At 37.0% G+C, this 23,120-nt stretch overlaps 1 protein-coding gene across 1 annotated transcript; it reads right to left on the reverse strand.

Moving 5' to 3' along the window:
• Positions 1 to 3,962: 3,962 nt before the first annotated feature.
• On the reverse strand, positions 3,963 to 22,082 carry LOC125238872. The gene is made up of 10 exons (XM_048146346.1): positions 22,000 to 22,082; positions 14,368 to 14,463; positions 13,321 to 13,482; positions 11,411 to 11,580; positions 10,346 to 10,475; positions 9,275 to 9,416; positions 8,694 to 8,785; positions 7,454 to 7,595; positions 5,458 to 5,654; positions 3,963 to 4,726 (listed from the first exon to the last, which is right to left on the reverse strand). The coding sequence occupies exons 2-10, from the start codon at positions 14,447 to 14,449 to the stop codon at positions 4,608 to 4,610; spliced, it is 1,236 nt and encodes a 411-aa protein (XP_048002303.1). The 5' UTR covers positions 14,450 to 14,463; positions 22,000 to 22,082; the 3' UTR covers positions 3,963 to 4,607.
• Positions 22,083 to 23,120: the final 1,038 nt, after the last annotated feature.

A 23,120-nucleotide genomic window follows, 5' to 3' on the forward strand; every position in this document is an offset into this window, starting at 1 on the left:
TTGAAATTAAGTGGTGATAAGAAAACTATAATATTTGTTTCAGATATGTAAAAAAGCAGGATCTGGGTACTTTCTTAAGGCTCAGGTGTGTAGTTAACCACAGTACAAAAATAACAAAAGCGAACGAAAAATCGCTTCAAGTGAAAAGTGAGAAATTTCATATAAATGATTTGGCTACCGTTCAATTAGAATTTGTAAGCTATAAAACTGCTTTTATATGCAAGGTTCTGGCTGTTAATCATGAAATGGCTAAAAATTGTAAAGTAAAAGTGAATGTTTCTTGTCAAGATGTAGATACTCCATTTTATTCAGCGTGGACATGTGATGAGCAGTGGAGAGAATTTGGGAAAAAGAGTGTATGCGATTCTGATTTTCTGAATGTAGCCACAGATGTCTTGGATGTTAACATTACTGCGTGTAAACTCCATGAGTCCTTCATTGTGAAACTTTACAATGATATTTACTTTACTGATTTCAAATTGAGCACAGCTGAAGGCAGTGTGTCAGTTCATCGAGCATGTCTAGCAGCATGCAGTGATGTGTTTGAAGCTATGCTGAGCCGGGAATGGAAGGAGACATCGGAAGGCCGGATTGAGATAGAGGGAGTCACCTTACAAACACTTCAGCACCTTAAGGATTTTATGTACTTGAATGTACTCCCGGAAGAAGGCCTCGAACAGTTACTGAAACTCGCTTCGTACTATTTGATTGATAGTTTGAAAACGGAATGCGTTTCAAAGATGGCGTTGACTTGTAAGCCGGAGGATTGGAGTAGGCTGATTGAGTTGTCCGTGATATACAAAATACCTGAACTAATGTGCGCTGTGCAGATGATGGTGAATCCAGCTTTGGCTTTGAAGGTAAAAATACTGGGATAAACATGGAAATTACTAGAAAGATCTAACTTCACATGTTCACTGTCCCGTTAAGTTTCTTACTTTTCTTTATCTGTTAAGTTAATCAGATCATAATTTGTTGGATTCAATAAGACTGTTTGTACTTGTTTTGATTATTCTTGATTCATTTATATTTTTTGTATATTTTGTTTAAAAAATTGCATGCAACTGTCTGAAAGCTAATTATAAAGCTGAGTTTGGACGTGCAAGTTATTGCTGCAAGTTTTGAGACGGGACTATAGGTAAGAGTGAGTGGCAAATATCTGCATCTCTTTCTTGCATATACTTCTGTCTCAAAACTTGCAGCAATATGTCTAAACTCAGCTTTAAGTACTTATATCATAGATTAAATATAAGAAGATCATACCATCACATACATTAAAATGCGACCGCCTAAGAACGCGCATACACTACACCACACATAGATGGCGCCACTAAAAATGCCTTGTTGCCATCAATTATTTGTAGATTGGCGTTAAGTGTCACTTTCGAACATAGATTTAGAATTATTAAACTAGATTGTGGAATCACATTTTTTGCCATACTAAATTGAACCTTATCACTAAGACATAAAGGTGATTGTATCAGACTAGCGAAAACGGTCCACATGAGAGGGCATTGTTTGGGCTGGTGTCCCTCTCGCACGTGTTGCCAGTGTTAATGAGGTTACCATAGTAGTAGTATTTTTATCTGTATATTACCTTACTTTATAACTTCTTATATTATTTTAGTGTTATATTCAAACTAGGGTTTTCATATATTTCAAAGAATTGGAAAATAATTATAATGTAATTATTTTGATGCCAATAAATCAAAGATTTGTATAATTAAAAAATACGTTCAAATGGGTATTAGTAGATTTGGTAGTAACTTTGAAAATTGACTGGTATCCCCAATGTATGACAGTGATGACGTCACTGAATAATGTTGACATTGTCAGTAAGTGCGAGAGGGACACCAGCCCAAACAATGACCTCTCATGTGGACACACTTTTTGACCTAACTACTCATTCTGGTTTAACTGTAATTCTGTGCTTTCGAACCATAAATATATGTCAAAAGTGACACTTAACGCCATCTACAAGTATCATCGAAAGCTACAAGACATTTTTTTGTGACGCCATCTATGTGTGGTGTAGTGTATGTGCGTTCTTAGGCGGTCGCATTTTAATGTATGGGATGGGATGGTATGATCTTAAATTTAATCTATGCTTATATTAAATTTAGTTATGAGGATGAGGCTGTGTTGATACTACTGCTTACATTAACCCTTAAATGCATATTGTTGCCATTTGGCTACAATGTATGTATATTTTGTATGTATGTATATGTATGTATATTTTGGCTAGTTTATAGCCAAAATATAAGCTGGACTTTTTTATTTATTTTTCTTAGATCCTACATCTCAATTACTAAATAAAAACATTATTTCCAACCATTTAAGAAAAAATGGCGGAAAAGTGTGAAAAAATTGGATGATGGTGATTTTTAGTACATGATTCAGGCAGATTTTTTCAGAGTTAGTAACTATTTTATGTTTAATCATTTTATCATAGGGGTTTCTCAAATAGTGTACCTTTTTAATAGTAGTAAAAGTTTTCTTATAAATTTTACTAGTAATTATATATTTATATAAGTAAGATTTAGCCTATTTTACTTCTAACACTGATTTAGTATTAAAATCGATGTTAAATATTTTTTTATTATTTTTCCTAGAGTCAGAAAACCATTGTCTATCACATTATTAATTTCTAGTTAAAAGAAAAAAATCATGCATTTAAGGGTTAACGCCATCTACTAGTATCATCGAAAGCTACAAGACATTTTTTTGTGACGCCATCTATGTGTGGTGTAGTGTATGTGCGTTCTTAGGCGGTCGCATTTTAATGTATGGGATGGGATGGTATGATATTAAATTTAATCTATGCTTATATTAAATTTAGTTATGAGGATGAGGCTGTGTTGATACTACTGCTTACATTAAGTTATTATTTTTATACTTATGGTAAAGGTATAACACAAGATCACTTTTAAGAGAAGGATTTATTTAGGTTTTATATTATTATCTTGCATCAATGAGGAGGCACACTCAAAGGTTATGACAGATGGCGCCACCCTATTAGTCCATTCACAGATAAAGAATTTCATACGTGAGAGCGAGAAGATGATATTTGTTTTCACTCTCTCACACATGAATGACAGTGACATGCCTGGACACTTGCACAGGCGCCACCTGCGGGGATAAAATGTCAGTGTGCCTCCTCATTGCAATAATGAAAACAAAAAGTTGCTCTTTCCCCACCACTTTAATACTTTATTTTTGTATTAGTTAGGTAAGACAGAGAATGAATAAATCTCTTAAAAAAAAATTGTAGAGAATAAAGTCAACAGAGCACCATAGAGGAATAAGTAGGGGAAGAGTTGTAACTCCATAAAAAAAAGTAAGTAAATAAAAAATAAATAATAAATGCAAGTTATTTGTAGTGACATCTAGCCTCAATCATGTGGCTAACACGCGTCAAATAGCGTAAATTATCAGTACCTCTACTCGACACTAGGTGCCAAAGTGTCGCGTCTGCCAAAAATGTAATATTAAAACAGTTAACAACATATATTACAAGCAGAAGGAATTGAAAACAGAGTACTGACTGATTAATACTATTGTAATATTAGCTAAAAGTTGTTGAGAATTAGACTTTTTGTTCGTCGCTACATCTATTGTCAAGTAGCAGTACTGATAATTTACGCTAGTCGTCGCGTGATTGACGCGTGGATGACGCTAGATGTCACTACAAATAACTTGCATTTACTGATGTATGGAGTTACAACTCATTCCTTGTTCCTCTATGATAGATCACAAATTTTTGGCGACATCTATTGTCAAATAGCAGTACTAACAAAACCACTACTTGACGTTAGATGTCGACTGAAAGTAATAAGCATTTTGCTAAGAATGTATCCATAGAGAGAAAACTTGAACCTTACTTATATTCCCTTTTATTTGTATGAGAAAAGTCTTTTTTTTTCTCTATGGCATTACTATACCCCATGGTACAAATAAGTGAACACAGAGGTTTTTTAGTATGTTTATTCTTTGAACTTATTGTATTAAGTTACGAAATACTATTGACACTTAATAAATGCATAGTTATACTTAAATATTATTTATTTTATCAAAACACCCTTTTAATTTTGCATCGGCTGGATATATTATTTGTTTATTTTTAAAATAAATATAATACTAAGCTTTTTTTTTTCAACTAGGTCTGGCAATAAATTCCTTTTGCTAAAAACATACATTAATGCAATTATACAAAAGTGCCCCATTAACAATAGTTAACTTTGCCTCAATTTTATACTTATCTTTCACAATACAGTAGAGGCAAATGTATCTTATGTATCATTGACTTTGGGCAAATAATTATACCCTACGCTATTTAGTATAGATATATAGCTGGTCAAACAAGTTTGTTAATACTAGAAAAAGGCACGAATATCAAATTTTGTATGAGCGATGAACTGCCTACATTTTTAAAATGTGTATTTTTTCTAGTGTCTGAAATGATTTTACAGATTAAACAAGTGCTGGCAAAAAAGACGCCCTTAGGGCTTGGGGGGAATTAAAAAAAAAGTGACCATAGACCCAGTTTGAAACAGCTTCATAATACAAGCCAGCCGAGGCCTTATACTCTAAGCAATTTAGGCTCACTTTCACTTGAGCACGCAATTGTTGAGGACGTTATAGTTGAATCTGTAGCCGAATTCGTTGATATCGTCTGTCACCAGGTTGTCGCTATGGAAGTGAACGTAGAGAGGGCCTGGAGGGGTAGCTGTGAAAAAGATAAATAATAAAATATAGTTAGTTACAGAAGGGGGCAAAGTTGTTGTTTAACCGCACGTGCCAATATTGATACTGGAGCAAGAGAAAGATTCCAATATTGAAGCGAGCGTAGCGAGCGGTTCAAAAGTGGAACCTTGAGCGTTGCGAAGGTCTCATGGCACGAAGGTTAAGCAAATTGCCACCGAGTGAAACACAAAATTTTTCACTACACCAACACGTACCTACAAAATACTAACTGTAAAACATCAAACTAAATTAAATCCATCAGCCTATTCAATATTTATGATTCGAAATCATCATTTATAGGCAAATTTTACCAGCCAGCTTACGACATTAAGTTAAAATTTGTATGAAATTACTTTGCACCGTTGTGGATAAAATTCAAAATTGCTATCTGTTTTCGAAGAATCAAGAGCGTAATAACTTATCTCCAAAAGAAAGGTAGGTATTTGACGACCGGTCTGGCTCAGTCGGTAGTGACCCTGCCTGTTAAGCCGCGGTGCTGGGTTCGGATCCCGGTAAGGGCATTTATTTGTGTGATGAGCACCGATATTTTGTTACCGAGTCATGGATGATTTCTATGTAATATAAGTATTATGTATTTATCTATTTAAGTTTGTATATCGTCGCTTAGCACCCATAGTACAAGCTTTGCTTAGTTTGGGGCTAAGTTGATCTGTGTAAAAGGTGTCCCCAATATTTATTTATTTATTAACTTACAAGCAATAATCTGGTTGCTGGCACTCTGTCCGCAGAACTTTGCCCCTCTCAACCCGTCGGCTGTCTCAGCTTCAGGGATGAACAGGTAGTCCTCAGACTGCGCTAACCCTTGCGTGAAGGGGTTGATTTGACAGTCGGTGTCCAGGTATAGGTTGTCTTCTTGCCGGTATGCCATGTCGAAGCTTGCGGCTGTTAGTCTGTGGAAAAAAAAATCAAGATCTGAAACTAGAAAATTTAGAGATCTCTGTGAAGAGTATGAAGGTCCTACGATTTTTAATTTCGGTCACCACAATTACAATTCTCACCCTAAGGCCGATAGTCCACTATCATATGTTTATCATAGAAATATGATCATTAGGTCTGTATTTTTTGTTATTATTATAAACTCCAACGTGAAGAAAAAGGACGGCATGTTGCCTATGATCATATTTCTATGACAAACATATGATAGTGGACTATCGGCCTTAGGGTGACCGCTGTAATTGTCGTGACCTAAATTAAAAATCGTAGTACCTTCATACTCCTCAGAGATCTCTAAATTTTTTAAGGCAGTGTATTTTAAAGTGTTTTGTTTATTGAATAGTTGAAATTTAAGCGAAACACGCAAGAGGTTTTTTTATACTACGTCGGTGGCAAACAAGCATACGAAAGCGGTCACCGTAACCTATGGACGTCTGCAACTCAAGGAGTGTCACATACGCGTTGCCAACCCATTAGAAACTTGGTACAATGATTTTCTTTCCCGATACTCTTGTGAACGCATATCTGGTTTGATATTCCGTGATATTCTTCATTTGGTACCATTTTTCTTCAGAGAATGGCATATTATTGCTTCGTCGTCAAAAGAGTGGTCGTGGTCATCACATCAGTGGTAGTAAAGCTATATAAAATGACGGTAAAAGGGAAAACAAATAATAGTACATTACTACAGAGGCCGGGACAAAGGGGGTTGCCGGCCGAAGACATATAGACGGCCGAGCGAAGCGAGGCCGGATAGGTCTGAGGCGGGCAACCCCATTTCCCGCCGAGGTATGTATAGTGCTTTTCTCAAACATGGTATGAAATAAATAAAGTCGAAAATAGTAACTTTGGATGGCTGTATCTCCTAAACGGTGCGTCGTAGCGCAAAAATAATCGAATTTTCGTTCCCCTTTGTTACCCCGTATACGCTTATAAAAAAACAAAAAGTTAAAAAAAAATTCAAAAAAAAAAACGAAAAAATTTTTTTTTGTATGAAAACGCACCCAAAATCAAATATTACCGTACCAGTTGCAGTCGGCACGTCTATAAAGCCCCTTATAGTTTTTTTTTTAATTGGCTAAATACCTGGATGTTATGTCACAATTATCTGTGTTTGGAAATTAAAAAAGAAGACTGCCGGCCTTGGCCTGCAAGGTTTGTATGAAATTCCATTATCTATCAATCGTCCTAGCCGCACCTGCAACGTCATACTTCGCTGCCAATTATAAGGCACATAACATCAATATTTCATACCATGTTTGAGAAAACTAAATTTATACGTCTCACCAAAGTATTCCTAACTAATAGTTATTTGTTATACAAGGGTGCAAAGTTGTATTTTAACGCCGAGTGTGGAATTGAAAAACGAGCAAGTAAAAGGATTCTATAGTTGAACCACGAGCGAAGCGAGTGGATCGAGAATAGAATCCTGAACTTGCGAGTTTTAATATTACACGAGAAGTAAAATACATTTGCACTCGAGTGTAACACAAAACTTTTCCACTCACTATAGCGAGGAAAGTACAACGCAAAAAACGCGTTTATCACTGCTTCCAGTAGTTCCACAAGTGGTAAATCATCGTCATCACTAGATTCACTCACTTTTATCAATTTTAAAGCAGAAAATATGACTATATTCAAGGTCAAATTACTTTATCCACTAGTGGATAAAATGCGTTTTTACCCGCTGGTACTAAAGGACAAAACACGTGTTTCCGAGCTAGTGAGGGGGAAAAGACGTTAAATTTGTACTTACTTGATGCCACAAACGTCAGAGGTCCGCTTAAAGCACGTCGCGTAGGCAAGGTTGGCGATGTATGGACCGGCGCCTCTGTTGTAGTTGAGCGATTCAAAGGAGCCCGAACGGTCTGGGTAGTATTGCAGGCAACCGGGGGGCGCTGAAAAAGTATACTAGAAGTAAATTTTAAGCCTATCAGAAAATTATGAACTAAATATTGGATTTGTCAATATCTTAGTTCCTAAATACATTCAGTGTCGACCAACTGACCATCGGGTATTTTATGATTAGGTACGTTACTAAGCTGAACGTCTAAAGCTTCCGCCACACATAAAGCGTTTTGATAGCGTAGCGTTAGCGGAGCGCAATGATAGCGGTGCGCCGGACGAACGCTGGCGTTCCGCTCGCAATCCGCGCTCGTTAGTTCCCGCCGGCGTCCGCTGGGCGCAACGCCAGCGTTCGTCCGGCGCACCGCTGACGCTCCGCTAACGCTCCGCCTACGCTCTCAAAACGTGCATGTGTGGCCGAGCTTTAAAGGCAAACCCGATGGATCTTGAGAATCTTGGCGTGTAATAATCGACATTACACAACGTTCGATTAGTACGTACAACATAAGTACTCGAGTTCGGGTCTTACCTACATTATTTTTGTGGCCTGATGCGAATGTCTGTTTGGGCATAGAGGAAGTAAGGGAAGAGTTGTAACTCCATACATCAGTAAATGCAAGTTTTTTGTGGTGACATCTAGCGTCATTCACGCGTCAATCACGCGTCGAATAGCTTAAATTATCAGTACCACTACATACTCGACACTAGGAGCCAACAGTGTTGCGTCTGCCAAAAATATAATATTTAGGACCAGTTGCAGCAACCACGTTTAACAGACACATCATCGTTACGCAGCCGACGACTATGAAACTTCCCATACAATAAAATTTAACGAACGCTTTAACCGTGGCAGACGGTTTGATGTAACCGGCCCTGAAACAGTTTACAACTTATATTACAAGCAGAAGGAATTGAAAACAGAGTACGATTAGCTAAAAATTGTTGAGCATTAGACTTTTTGTTCGTCACGACATCTATTGACAAGTAGCAGTATTGATAATTTACGCTAGTTGACGCGTGATTGATGCGTGAATATCGCTAGATGTCACTACAAATAGCATTTACTGATGTATGGAGTTACAAATGTTACAATTCTTCCCTTAGGTATTTATTCCTCTGTGGTTTGGGTGACAATGTGGTAATAGACTTACCAATAAGGTACTCGTCTCTATCAGCGGAGCTGGATAGCGGTGAAGACGGGAGAGACGATGTGATCGCGTTCAGGATGCCATCGCGGTATTTGCTAAAAGCCAAAGAGACAGTGTTAGTTACTTAGTCGAATTTGAGGCTGTATTACGACAATTCAATGATTGCTTTTAATTTCATCACACCGCGGACACTGGCTATCAAATATATGAAAGAGGCGCGTTCCTAGCACACAGTCTAAGCTCGTGTAGGTGAACAAGCATAGTACGTGCTTGTATGAGTGAAATATGACAGGTCGACTGTTCGCGTTTTTGACAGGCGGTAACTGTGAGGTAACCGAGACGGGGTGAGCGGCACTTTCAGCGGGGAGTGGGAGTGGCCATACTGTACGATAGTACTCTTTATTATACTGTGGTTTCGTCAATCGAAAGCAGGGCAGTGTCTTTCCTACGGTAAAAAAAGAGAAACCTAATAGAACGCTGTTGTACAGAATTAAACCTAGTCTGCATCGTTCTTAAGTAACGTATATTTAAATATAAAAGAATTGTGACATTAACATTAAGGATACACAAAAAGTTAAACTTACCCCAAAGTATTGAAGCACTCCAGCTGAGTGACCTTGATTTTCCAAGTGGCCTGGGGCAAGTTGGGCTGAGAGCTGCGGTCAGCGATTTTGAAGTTGATGCGGATGGAGCGGCTGTTGGTGGACGCGTTTACCCTGACGTATACTGTGGGGCAAAGCGGTTTAAGTTAGGGGCAAAACTAACACAAGTTCAAATCTGATGTGAATGCAACGGCTGCTAGATACTCGTAGTTTTACACTGAAGTTTACTCGTATAGGTTATTGGCAAAACTAACACAAGTTCGGAATTTAGATTTTTTTTGGGCACTTACAGTATTTAGGAAATTGTGCTGTGATATGATCTCGAGGCTATATCACTTGCCCAGCGCTTTGCCTCCTACCTACCGGTACCGACGCTTCACTTCACACAAAAGAAATATTTTCAATGGTGATAATATTTATTTTGTGTGAAGTGACGTTGTGAAGTGTGTTGAGTGAAGTGCGTATGGACGCGCGTTAAGTAGGTGCCCTAGCGACATATACACCTCACACACTACAGTCATCATCATCATCATTTGTAACTTTCTGCACAGAGGAGTTCTTAAGCTCATAAGGGCCTTGACGCAGGGACCCATCAGTAATGGAAATACTCATTGTATTTTTTAGTTATTTGTTATACAAGAGTGCAAAGTTGTATTTTAACGCCGAGTGTGGAATTGAAAAACGAGCAAGTGAAAGGATTCTATAGTTGAACCACGAGCGAAGCGAGTGGTTCGAGAATAGAATCCTGAACTTGCGAGTTTTTCAATACACGAGAAGTAAAATACATTTGCACCCGAGTGTAACACAAAACTTTTCCCCTCACTATAGCGAGGAAAGTAAAACGCAAAAAAACGCGTTTATCCCTACTTCCAGTAGTAAAACATCTTCATCACTAGATTAACCCACTGTAATCAATTTTAAAGCAGAAAATTTGCATCTATTCAAGGTCAAATTACTTTATCCACTAGTGGATAAAATGCGTTTTTACCCGCTGGTATTAAAAGACAAAACACGTGTTTCCGAGCTAGTGAGGGGAAAAATTAATTTACTTACAATGTTGTCCATTGTTGTCACCACACAGAGGCGGGAGGAAGTCGGAGTTGGCCTGCAAGTTGGTCACTTGGAAGATATCGTTTCTGCACGTATAGCCCGGCCTTTGGGTCACGTTTTCAACTGGATCAACCTGATAAAATAACAAACAATTAAACAGACAGGAAGACATTGCATGTACGCAATTAATATTCACATACATAGCTTGACATGTAGTGAACATGGAAATTTTCACATGCCCTGTGGCAGAGCATATTAAGGATCTCCAATGTAAACACTTTATAACATCTACTGTAACGCACCATATGTTCTTGTGAATAAACTTTCATTCATTCATTCATTCAACATTACTCTTGATGTATTCCTTTCGCAACATGGTTGACTGGTAGACAATACCTAAAGGCATTAAGTCCATCTGTTGTAGTTTTTTTTATGGGCAACAGTTTAAAAAATCTTTAGGCTGTCTGTAGATTGAACATTAAAGGTCTAAAGAAGCGTTAAGCTGCACAGTAGGGGGCAGCACTTTCTATGCAGTATGTATAGTATCAGTAAACATAGAAGAATAAGAAGAAAATTGTAACTTCATACATCAGTAAATGCGGGTTATTTGTAGTGGCATCTAGCAACAATCACGCATCAAATAGCGTAAATTATCAGTACTGCTACTTGTCAATAGATGTCGCGACGGACGAAGAGTCTAATGCTCACCAGTTTTTAGCTAATATTACAATAGTATTAATCAGTATTCTGTTTTCAATTCCTTCTGCTTGTAATATAAGTCGTAAACTGTTCTAGTATTACATTTTTGGCAGGCGAGACACAGTTGCCACCTATTATCGAGTAGTGGTACTGATAATTCACGCTATTTGACGCGTGATTGTCGCTAGATGTCACTTAACTATACCTATACAAATAACTCGCATTTACTGATGTATGGAGTTACAACTCTTCCCTTACTTATTCCTCTATGACATGTACGGTCTTTATTGATCAGAAAACCTCGTTCGTCTCGAAAAAGATTCTTACCATTACCACAGGTGCCATCTATCGACAACTAGCGGAACTTACCGTAGTTGGCGGCGCCAGGTTGAACGTCTCGAAGTCGATCCTCATCTGACAGACGTTGTTGTTGTTAATCTCAACATTGTATGAACACTCCAGGCCTGATGACTCGCGGTTTAGTGGGGGGTTGATGAAGACGGCCACTTTTGTGTTGGTGCGGACATCACATGCGTTCACTGAAATTTAAGATACTAAATAAGATACTGAACTGTCTCTCAGAGTGGGCCGTGAATAATGCACATTAAAATCTCACATAATTATTCGTACCGCTTCTCTTAATGGTTTTTAACTATTGATGATTTAAATGCATAGCTGGGCACCGTTAATCAAATAGTTAACTTCGATAATCGTTAATCCGTTACTTAAAAAGTTAACTTCGTTAATCGTTAAAGCGATACATTTCGGTAGATTTAACGGAAGTTAAAGTTAATCGATAATCCGTTAACACGTCATAAAAATAGGACTCCACTGTAGGTATTATGTATTTCTATTTACTAAGTATGCACCAAAAACCATTGCACCAAACCTGTGACGCCAATCAGTAAAAAACCGAAATGTAATAATTACGGTCTCTTCGGGGTTTTACCGCCGTTGGTTGCCTAATTCCTAGGTTTTATTTCGGGTTGGTAATTATTGGGTCATTCATGCGGTCGCGATCGTGGTGCGTCGGTTCTTCAGATTGAGATGACAACTCGATGCAGCACAATACAGCATACTGGTAAAGTAATCTAAGGCCCGTGTCAGACTCTAACTCGATGCGTCGGTTGCGCGATTTGTCTGTCATGCCTGATGATTGCACTCTATTCCCAGGTTAGTGATCGATCTAGCACGCCTAATAAGATTTAGAAGATCTCGAATAAGTGATCCAAATTTAGTCGTCAATTGGTCTTTTGACTGTTTATAACCGACGCATCTGTTTTTACCGATAAAACCTAGGTTTTGCCGTACTACGGGGCTTTTACAGTAGCAGTAAGAACGTGGTTTTCGCGGCTCAGCGAGTCGCTTGGGGTGCTGGATTAACGATTAACGGACTCGATGAAATTTAACGGAAGTTAACGAATCCGTTAACATTTTTTAATGTTAACTTAAAAGTTAATCCGTTAATCGAAATGTTAACTTCGTTAATTAACGATTAACGGATTAACGCGTTAATGCCCAGCTATGTTTAAATGTCGCACATTTAAATCATCAATAAAATTTAAACTTTACGTTTTGTTTTTTGATGGGTGTCAAACTTACCCTCTCTTAGTAAGTATTATACCACGTTTACTTTCATATTGGAGTGGTGTTGGCTACTTAACACGTCCGACACCAAAGTCCCACCTGGTGGGCACTCGTGAACTTTACTATGCTCAGTAGGCCTAGCACATGATGGCCGCGAGAGTATGTCGCCGCGAGATAGACTACCCGTCCTTATGTCATTAATACAGTTAGAAGAAGACGTGTCATCTATCTCGCGGCGACATACTCCCGCGGCCATCATGTGCTAGGCCTACAGATGCCAGAGCACCCGCTGAGCGGGTTCTCGTCATACGAACGGGTGTTTATAAATTACGACCGGTTTCTGACGTAGTTGCGTCATTTTTTGTCAGGTAGTGAATGTTTTAAACTACTCAAAGATATCAGCTGACTCAAATGTGTTGATTTATATATAAGAGAAGATATTTCTAAGCGTTTTCTGACTTTAGGTGTTCGTAAGTGTACAGCATATCAAGTTGTAGGTTCTTATACTCTGTCAAACAAGTCTGTCAGTCAATAAGAACAAAGAAAACTATATGCATCCTTTTCTTTAGGGTGCTAGAAAAAAGGATACCTATAGTTTTCTTTGTTCTTACTGACAGACTTGTTTGACTTGATTTATGCACTTTATCTGGTTTTAATTTTTCTATTAAAATTTTATAAAACGGCATACTCACGGGAACAACACGTAGCGAACACTCCACAGAATCCAATAGCCTTCCCTCCTTGCGTGTTACATTGGTTCCTAGACAAGCAGACGCCGCCAGTAGTTCTGTCTGAGCCGAGACACTGCTCCCCATTGCCGACGGTGAATATGCTTCCGGGGGCTTGTCTGATTGCTGAAAATTAAATAAGAGTTTTAAGAACATATCAAATTATCGGGATTGACGACCGGTCTGGCTCAGTTGGTACTGTTGGTAGTGACCCTGCCCGCTAAGCCGCGGTCCTGGGTTCGAATCACGGTAAGGGCATTTATTTGTGTGATGAGCACAGATATTTGTTCCTGAGTCATAGATGTTTTCTATGTATATAAGTATTTATATATTATGTATATCGTTGTCTGAGTACCCACAACACAAGCCTTCTTGAGCTTACCGTGGGCCTCAGTCAATCTGTGTAAGAATGTCCTATAATATTTATTTATTTATTTATCATAGAAAATATCCCTTTCGAGAGAGCAATGTCTATAGGGTAAATCCACGTAGGTAAAAGTAGTCACGACTTCATTGAGTGTTTATTTGAATTACAGCTGCAAATAAAAGGATCTATGCGTATATCGAGAAAGTAACACTTATTTAGAGACAAATTATCACTTTAACTTGCATGGTGAATAAATCAACATGCCATAAAATCGTGGCTCCTGTTACTCTTGCCTCGGATTGACCCAATAGACGTCGCTATATAAGCGTTAATCACACTTTAATTGACATTGATCGCTTGAAAGGGATATATATTTTATTCTGTATTTTTAAGTAGACACACTATACAATTTAACTTATTAAAGGAAATAATTGTCATAAACAAAAAAATACTAACCAAAGTGGACATGAGGTGTTAGAAGTTTTTTCCTATGTAATGTGTGTGACATTTATTTCCCTTGAAACAATAGTAATGTGATTTGATATCAATACATGTGCGAAAACGGAATGACCGTACCGTACGATGCGGTCTCTTTTGCCTTTACTCTTTTGAATTAAACGCCATCTAGCGGAGAATATACTTACTTCGTGATAACTTTAAGTCGGCCGCCTCACTGTACGCCACGGCGACGAGCAGAACTAATCTGCTTATTGTAGACAGCGCCATCTTGTGTTGAGTAGCTGCAACACGTAACACTAGTTAGTTTTGGAAAAAGACGCTATGAGCGTTAGGTGAGCAGACTTATTTTCTTTTAAACAATTGACAGCCATTTTTCCCTCTTTTTAAATTTTTTTTTCTATGTATGCAGAGAAGTTTTCTTAAAACATTTATGTAAATCTATAAAATTTTATTCAATTCTTCTTTATCTTTCGTTTAAACTATTTTCTACACCGTGTTTCACTTAACACTAAAAACCTGAAAACAGTTTGTTCAGAATCGAGAGTAGAATCGATTGAGCTATATCTTGATGGGGTTAATATTTTTATTTAAATTAGTATTATTAGTTATTTTTTACGTGCCCATTCTATTGTACTCGTAATACAACATTGTGTATATCGCATTGCTAGAGGTTGTTTACCTTTTTTCAGTATTTAGGGGTATTAATACTGGCCGGTTACTTGGACGATTATTTTTTCCGCTACTAGTTTGACGTTGTTTGTCAGTTTAATCTTAATGTTTATCATAAGTCATAACAAACTGAACTCGTACCTAATTACAACCTTGTCATTTTGAATATTGAGTTTATTTGCTTACTGCGATTACCTGTCCAACTTGAAGTTTACTGTGACAAAGCTTTAAAGTGTTTTACAGTGACATCTTAGCTGTCTATTGGTAAACCTTATGTCGTTGCAGTAACGTACACAAATAAATAGTCTTATGGTTTATGATGGTAGTTAGCAATTATTTTATTGAGTGTAGAGCTAAAAGTCAAGTAGAGCTGTACAGAAAATTAAAAATTCAATTAAGAAAAAAGTAACGATCAGATTAAAAGATGAATACTCTAGATGAGTTTAATAGTTATTTGTTATACAAGGGGGCAAAGTTGTATTTTAACGCCGAGTGTGGAATTGAAAAACGAGCAAGTGAAAGGATTCTATAGTTGAACCACGAGCGAAGCGAGTGGTTCGAGAATAGAATCCTGAACTTGCGAGTTTTTTAACACACGAGAAGTAAAATACATTTGCACCCGAGTGTAACACAAAACTTTTCCCCTCACTATAGCGAGGAAACTACAACGAAAAAAATGCGTTTATCACTGCTTCCAGTAGTTCCATAGGTGGTAAATCATCTTTATTACTAGATTCACCTACTTTTATCAATTTTAAAGCAGTTAATTTGACTTTATTCAAGGTCAAATTACTTTACCCACTAGTGGATAAAATGCGTTTTTACCCGCTGGTATTAAAGGACAAAATACGTGTTTCCGAGCTAGTGAGGGGAAAAAAAATAAAAATCAGTTGGGGTGTCTGAGGTTTTGAGTGATACCGGAAACACCACAAGAATAATTATGGGTCATTTCGAGGATCTCTATGAAATACGCGAAATTTGAGCATTTATGCTTTCATCGTCATCCTGGAGTCTGGGGTCCGCTGTGACAACTAATCCCAAAATTAGGTGTAGGTACTAGTTTTACGGAAGCGACTGCCATCTGACCTTCCATTCCAACCCAAAGGGTAACTAAGCCTTATTGGAATTATAAGTAAGTAAATATTCTTTATTGCACCACAAAGATAACAGATTACAAATAGCAGAATAACATTAAACATATAGGTAATTAGGGTAATTCCGAATGACAGAAATGCTCAGATAATTCCGAAAGGGGAATCTTGATATGATGGAAATAATTGTGATTTTTTTGCGACTTTCGTAATTAGACGACTTTCGGAATTACCCTAATGCACCATAGTTCGGTTGCCTTGCAATATTCTTTCACCGATTTTTTTTTATGTTTTCATACATACATACATACATACATACAATCACGCCTGTATCCCATAAAGGGGTAGGCAGAACACATGAAACTACTAAAGCTTCAGTGCCAGTTTTCATAATTTTAGTTATTTTTATTATCTATAAAATAAGAGATTCCCATTATAGTTGAGAGTTGCGATTAAGTACCTATATAAATTATGTTGATATGCTCTCACGCGGTCGTATTTCTAATAGTTAATAGTTACTACATACTAAAACAGTTAAGATAATAAATTACAAATTACAAATAACGGTTACCAATTAAAGTATCCAAAAATAGATTCACAGTTGTTTCCCATTTAGTTTAAAAATATTAATCAATCAACCATAAACATATTGATTAACGTTAAATCGATAAACATCGTATCTGACTAGTAATATAACTGCAGAATTGAGTTTTACATTAATAAGCTTTAAGCTCAATTTCTTATGATTTATTATAGTTTTATATGACGTTTCCAAACATCGATGTTTCTTGTCCACAGACCACCTAATAGACGGAGCATTCAAGTCAACTCAAAGTCACATAATATAGGTATGTTCGTCCGTAGTAATTTAGTATACGGAAATGCAACCGTAATATTTATAAAATAGTACATTACGATACAAGTGCAGAAAAAAGAAAATTCGAAACGAGTGGCTATAAGTTAAAAAAGAAACGACCGAAGAGAGTGTTTTAAATCGACACAAGTTACAAGTAGGTACGTACCCCTTTCGCACGACGATTTTCTGTACATGCAGCCCTGATAAGAAATGAATAACTTTGCGTACTAGTGCGGGCAAAAGGAACTGAAAGAATATGGCGTCCCCACCCTACATCTTGCCAGGCCCGAAGCAGGCGAGCTGTCGAACGCGTGATGCATTCATTCAGCCCAGGTTAATTACAACTGAAAAAATAGTAGTTCTAGTGTTGAACCTGGGCTGTTATACCACGGACACTGGCGATCAAATATATGAAAGAGGCGCGTTCCTAGCACACAGTCTAAGCTCGTGTATGTGAACGCGTACTATGCTTGTATGAGGGAAATATGACAGGTCGACTGTTCGCGTTTTTGACGGGCGGTAACTGTGAAGTAACTGAAAGGGGGTTGGCGGCGCTTTCAGCGGGGAGCGGGAGTGGCCATACTGTACGATAGTACTCTATATTATACTGTGGTTATACGTAATGGTGTAAGATGCTACTCAATTTCGCTACTCAAATCGTGGTATTTAACCAGTAAAAATTAAAATTTTGAAAAAAACCCCTACAGCGACATAGTGGACCGATTTTCATGAAACATGGCTAAGAACACTCCCGACTAACTCAGCTTTCAGACAAAAAAAAAACTAAATCGGTTCATCCGTTCGGGAGCTACGATGCTACAGACAGACACACACACAGACAGACAAACAGACAGACAGACAGACACGTCAAACTTATAACAGCCCGTCGTTTTTACGGCGGGGGTTAAAAACACATCATGTCTGGTGACCACGCGTTTGTAAACTCTTCAAAATGCGGTGTCTATGTATGTACTCTGTTCATGTCGAAATCATTTGAGTATCGCCTAGCGGTCTATAGAAACCGGTAATTTATTAAATCTAACCAAATCTATCCCCTACACCTTTTGTATTAAGAATCAAAATCAATTGCCGCTTTTAGATAAACAATTGAACTTAGTCGTAAGATTCAAATGAATTTCAACTTTGATGAGACGTTTTAAAGTCGATTTTGGGTAGTTTTAGTTGGATAGTTATTAGGTAAAAGTTATTATTGGTTCGGTAGTATACCAATAGTGCTAACCGGTTAAGGTTCAACGACTTTAAATGCAGTTTGCGCTAAACTACAGTTAATCTTTGAGAAATGTTTGGGCCCAGATTAACAGTTAATCACTACAACACCTTATAAAACAAAGTCCCACACTGGGTCTATTTGTATTTATCACTTGCGATTTCACATTATCCGATCCGATATCGGATGTAGTAAGGATGTCTAAGGCAGACGTCAAAGATGGTGTCTTTAATATGTAGGAATTTAATATGTCCTACATCCGTTACCGGATCGGATAATGTGAAAACGCTCTAAGGGTAAATTATTTGTGAGTGTGCACGGGAAAACGCCCCACTTTGTCGATTGCTATAAAGCCTCTTTGTGTAAAAGATACAAGTAAATCTCGTCTTAATGGTAACCGACAAAGTGGGACGTTTTACTAATAAATAAATAAATAAATAAATAAATAAATTAATAAATAAATAAATAAATAAATAAATAAATATTATAGGACATTCTTACACAGATTGACTGAGCCCCACGGTAAGCTCAAGAAGACTTGTGTTATGGGTACTCAGACAACGATATATATAATATAACGCGGTATCGCGTTGACGTTTCACATCTGTTGATGTTGCACATGGGTATTTCACTGAAAAAGCTGGCTATTAGTCGATATACTTAACACTTTCGAAACCGGGCTCTACGCGGCGCTACGACATTTTCGCTACATACGGGGAAACCCATGTAATCGGCTACGCTTCTACGAGTGGTGTACCCGACAGTCGGGTTCTTGGTAGCGAAAGTGTTAAATAAGTAAAAATAAAAATAAATTAAAATGGCATTTCGTCACTACTTTGAAAAAATCTCGTATCTCATGCTTCTCCTCAAAGTTAAAACGCAGTAAGTCTATATGCATTCCATACATACTTACTACAATTTTCTTTTCATTAACAGAAGAAGATACAAGTTTTTTTCAAAGTAGTGACGATATTTGGATTAACACAATGGAACTACTTATAAAAATGTATATAAATAATTTTTCCCCTCACTAGCTCGGAAACACGTGTTTTGTCCTTTAATACCAGCGGGTAAAAACGAATTTTATCCACTAGTGGGTAAAGTAGTTTGACCTTGAATAAAGTCAAATTAACTGCTTTAAAATTGATAAAAGTAGGTGAATCTAGTAATAAAGATGATTTACCACCTGTGGAACTACTGGAAGCAGTGATAAACGCATTTTTTGGCTTGTAGTTTCCTCGCTATAGTGAGGGGAAAAATTTTGTGTTACACTCGGGTGCAAATGTATTTTACTTCTCGTGTGTTAAAAAACTCGCAAGTTCAGGATTCTATTCTCGAACCACTCGCTTCGCTCGTGGTTCAACTATAGAATCCTTTCACTTACTCGTTTTTCATTTCCACACTCGGCGATAAAATACAACTTTGCACCGAGTGTAACAAATAACTATTGGCCAGCTTTTTTAGTCAAATACCTCTATGTATGTTGTCGATTTATTATTATGTGCATACTCTTTTCATTACAAAGCACTGGTAGCCTAGTGGTAAGAGCGTGCGACTTTCGATCCGGAGGTCGCGGGTTCGAACCTCGGCTCGTACCAATGAGTTTTTCGGAACTTAAGCCCCATTTAGATGGTACGAGTTTCTCGCCCGTTCTGGTCGAGAAACTCGTATGACATTATCGTATGCGATTATCGCCTGGCGATTATCGTTCGAAAACGTTTACATTCGTGCGAGAAATAAAAACTCGCATACGAGTATCGTATGCGATACTCGCCAGGCGATTATCGCCAGGCGAAATAGTTTAGACGGAGAGTTGAATTTTCGGGAAATAATTCCATAACATTTCTCGACTCGTCTAAACCGGTTCTCGTATGACATTTCTTCTCGAACGTGCGATTATCGCACGAATCGGAGCGAACCGATTTTCATGCGAGTTTTGCCTGTCAACTTGCGTGCTTAGTTGCTAATTAATTAATTATAAACACATATATTGTATGCTTTTTTATAATATTGGATATAATTTACTTTGGATTTATTTGAATTTAAGTTGAATAGTACCCAATAATATTAAAAACACTATAAATTATTTATGACGGTCTAAATAATAATTATATAATTGGGAAAATAATGAATTCGACCTTAGCGTTACTTATAAGTCGACATCCAGGTTACGCAACCAACCGATCGCGTCAGGATATAATTGAGCATAGAATATAGATAAAATTTATTTTAAATGATAGCATTATACTCCATATGGGGTAAAATGCCAGTAAACATTAACACTATAATGTTGATAATGATAACCCTAATTTATTTTTGGTTTTAGCAGTTACTGAGAGTTAATAGATAATATAAAAATACCATGATTTACATGATTTCTGTTTCTAGGTAAAAAGAATTCATTTCGACTGAGTAGCGCATAAACTCGTATACGATTCTCGCATACGTGTTTTGTTTACACGGAGACATACAAACATCAAAGGCGAGGCGATTATCGCCTCCTCCCGTGCAATATCGTACGCATATTTTACATGATGCGATATTTTTTCTCGTACTTCGATAATCGTACGTTCGAGGCGAGAAACTCGTACCATCTAAATGGGGCTTTACGTGCGAAATATCATTTGATATTTGCCAGTTGCTTTTCGATGAAGGAAAACATCGTGAGGAAACCGGACTAATTCCAATAAGGCCTAAGTTACCCTTCGGGTTGGAAGGTCAGATGGCAGTCGCTTTCGTTAAATTGGGATTACTTGCAACATTAATCTCCTTGAACAGAAAAATATAACAGGGAAGAAAAGTCCTCATTCCCAATGGGTGATGTGAATACGTCATTTAGTCAGTCAGTGATGTGTTTTGTAATAGCTTAACGGAAACTAAAGAAAGTTTGTCTGAATGTTTCTACACAATACATCGTAAAGACGAGAAATTAGGTATTGTCGGCCTAGACCCTAGGTTTCTGGTTAGAGAAAATGCGGATGGACCAATGTAAGTATGCACATTTTTGGTTTGTTGAACTTTTACTGGAATTTTGACTTGCGAAAAGGTAGATTGTAGCTGGGAATACCACTATAAAATTGAGCGTCTTTTTGTAAGTAGGTATGTATTGTTTTTTGATTTATTATATTTACTCAATACTAAATTATTGAAACTGTAGCAGTATTTCTAGCTGTGGGTATACATTTTTCATAATTTTAGTTGAGAAAAAATAAACAACTTCATTTATTGTATAATTAAATATTCAAGCGTGGTGTTAATTTTAATAAAAGTTTTATCATTTCTCACAATAATATTATTTAGTATTTATGTAGTTTATTTACTTGTGGACATTATTTTGGTTTATTTCTGACTTTTATTGTACTTCTGTAAGTTTGTCTATCTTGCCTACTTTAATGTTCCTCTCATCTAATCTAAGGTTAGCTGGAAGAGATCCCTTATTATATGGGTAGTGCACCTACTTAATTTTAAAGTAATATAATTCTAAAAACTGGGCTATGGCATAGTACTGAAAACTCTGGCAACATTTCGTCGCTGGATTGTCAGGCTAATAATTTTTATTTTTAGTTGTGTATTTATTTTTTATTGATTTTTTTTTTGATTTACAAATATCATTAATCTATATGAACTAATACAAGTTATATTATAAGGCTTTATAATTATCTAAGCATTTCTTACAAACACCTTTTTTTGTTAACGCTCATAAACAATACACATTTTTCACAAAAATAGATCGGTTAAGTAAAAAAAATCATAACTATTCCATAATTTATGTAAGACAAAACTCTAGTATTATTTTCAATTATATCCTCTATATTTAATAATTGCCGAGTAAAAAAAACGTTTATTGATAAAGTTTTAGGGATTTTGACGGAAAAACCTTGACCGGAAAATCTTACGAGTAATATACTAAATATTCCGGAAACGAACAATGGAATTCACTTAATTTTGCGAAAAAATTGAAATAGGTACGTACGTGATCACGAGCGTCCTTCGTCAGAAAGCTTTCTTCGTACGCTAGCGTCGGCTTTTATAGCGGGCCTTGGCATTGCCCTACAGACGAACACGATTCCAGTCTATGGCGATTCACGAAGCTATCTTACAAGCAGCGACTTCTATATTGTGGACCAGACTATAAATAGCAAATGTACCGAAGAGAAGTTTCCAAAATTGCGAATGTCCACCATTTGTAGGTACTTCTTTGTACTTATTTTTTATGTGCAATAAAGTATAATACTTATTTGTTATACAAGGGGGCAAAGTTGTATTTTAACGCCAAGTGTGGAATTGAAAAACGAGCAAGTGAAAGGATTCCATAGTTGAACCACGAGCGAAGCGAGTGGTTTGAGAATAGAATCCTGAACTTGCGAGTTTTTTAACACACGAGAAGTGAAATACATTTGCACCCGAGTGTAACACAAAACTTTTCCCCTCACTATAGCGAGGAAACTACAACGCAAAAAATGCGTTTATCACTGCTTCCAGTAGTTCCACAGGTGGTAAATCATCTTCATTACTATATTCACCTACTTTTTTAAATTTTAAAGCAGTTAATTTGACTATATTCAAGGTCAAATTACTTTACCCACTAGTGGATATAATGCGTTTTTACCCGCTGACATTAAAGGATAAAACACGTGTTTCCGAGGTAGTGAGGGGAAAATAAATAAATGTTCTCACGCAAAAATTTCGGTTTTGTTCTTCGCACATTTATTGTTCAAAGCTTTAGACCTTTTAGGTCGATTTCCATGGCATAATATGATGTGTTGATAATAAACATCAGTGTGCACTGACACACTTATGTGTCAAACATCATACGAAGGGGTCATCAACAGTTGGGACTTGAGAACAATGCGTAATCTTTAGATTTTTTTTTTAAGGCAAACAGTTGAATTTATTAAGTTTTTTAGATTGTCTTTTGTCTCTTTTAGATAATCTCATCTTTAGATTGTTCTCAATGGTATCTGGCATGAGAATTGTCTCAATATCACATTTCGTTTTCTTTCAACCTTCGCTCCATCGTAGGCCACGTCTTCGCCTCGGCTAGTGTGTGGCCATGAGTATGCCCATTTATTAAAAAAACCTTAATTGCTGTGG

This window comes from Leguminivora glycinivorella, chromosome 24 (assembly GCF_023078275.1).
Source record: "Leguminivora glycinivorella isolate SPB_JAAS2020 chromosome 24, LegGlyc_1.1, whole genome shotgun sequence".
Classification (NCBI taxonomy): domain Eukaryota; kingdom Metazoa; phylum Arthropoda; class Insecta; order Lepidoptera; family Tortricidae; genus Leguminivora; species Leguminivora glycinivorella.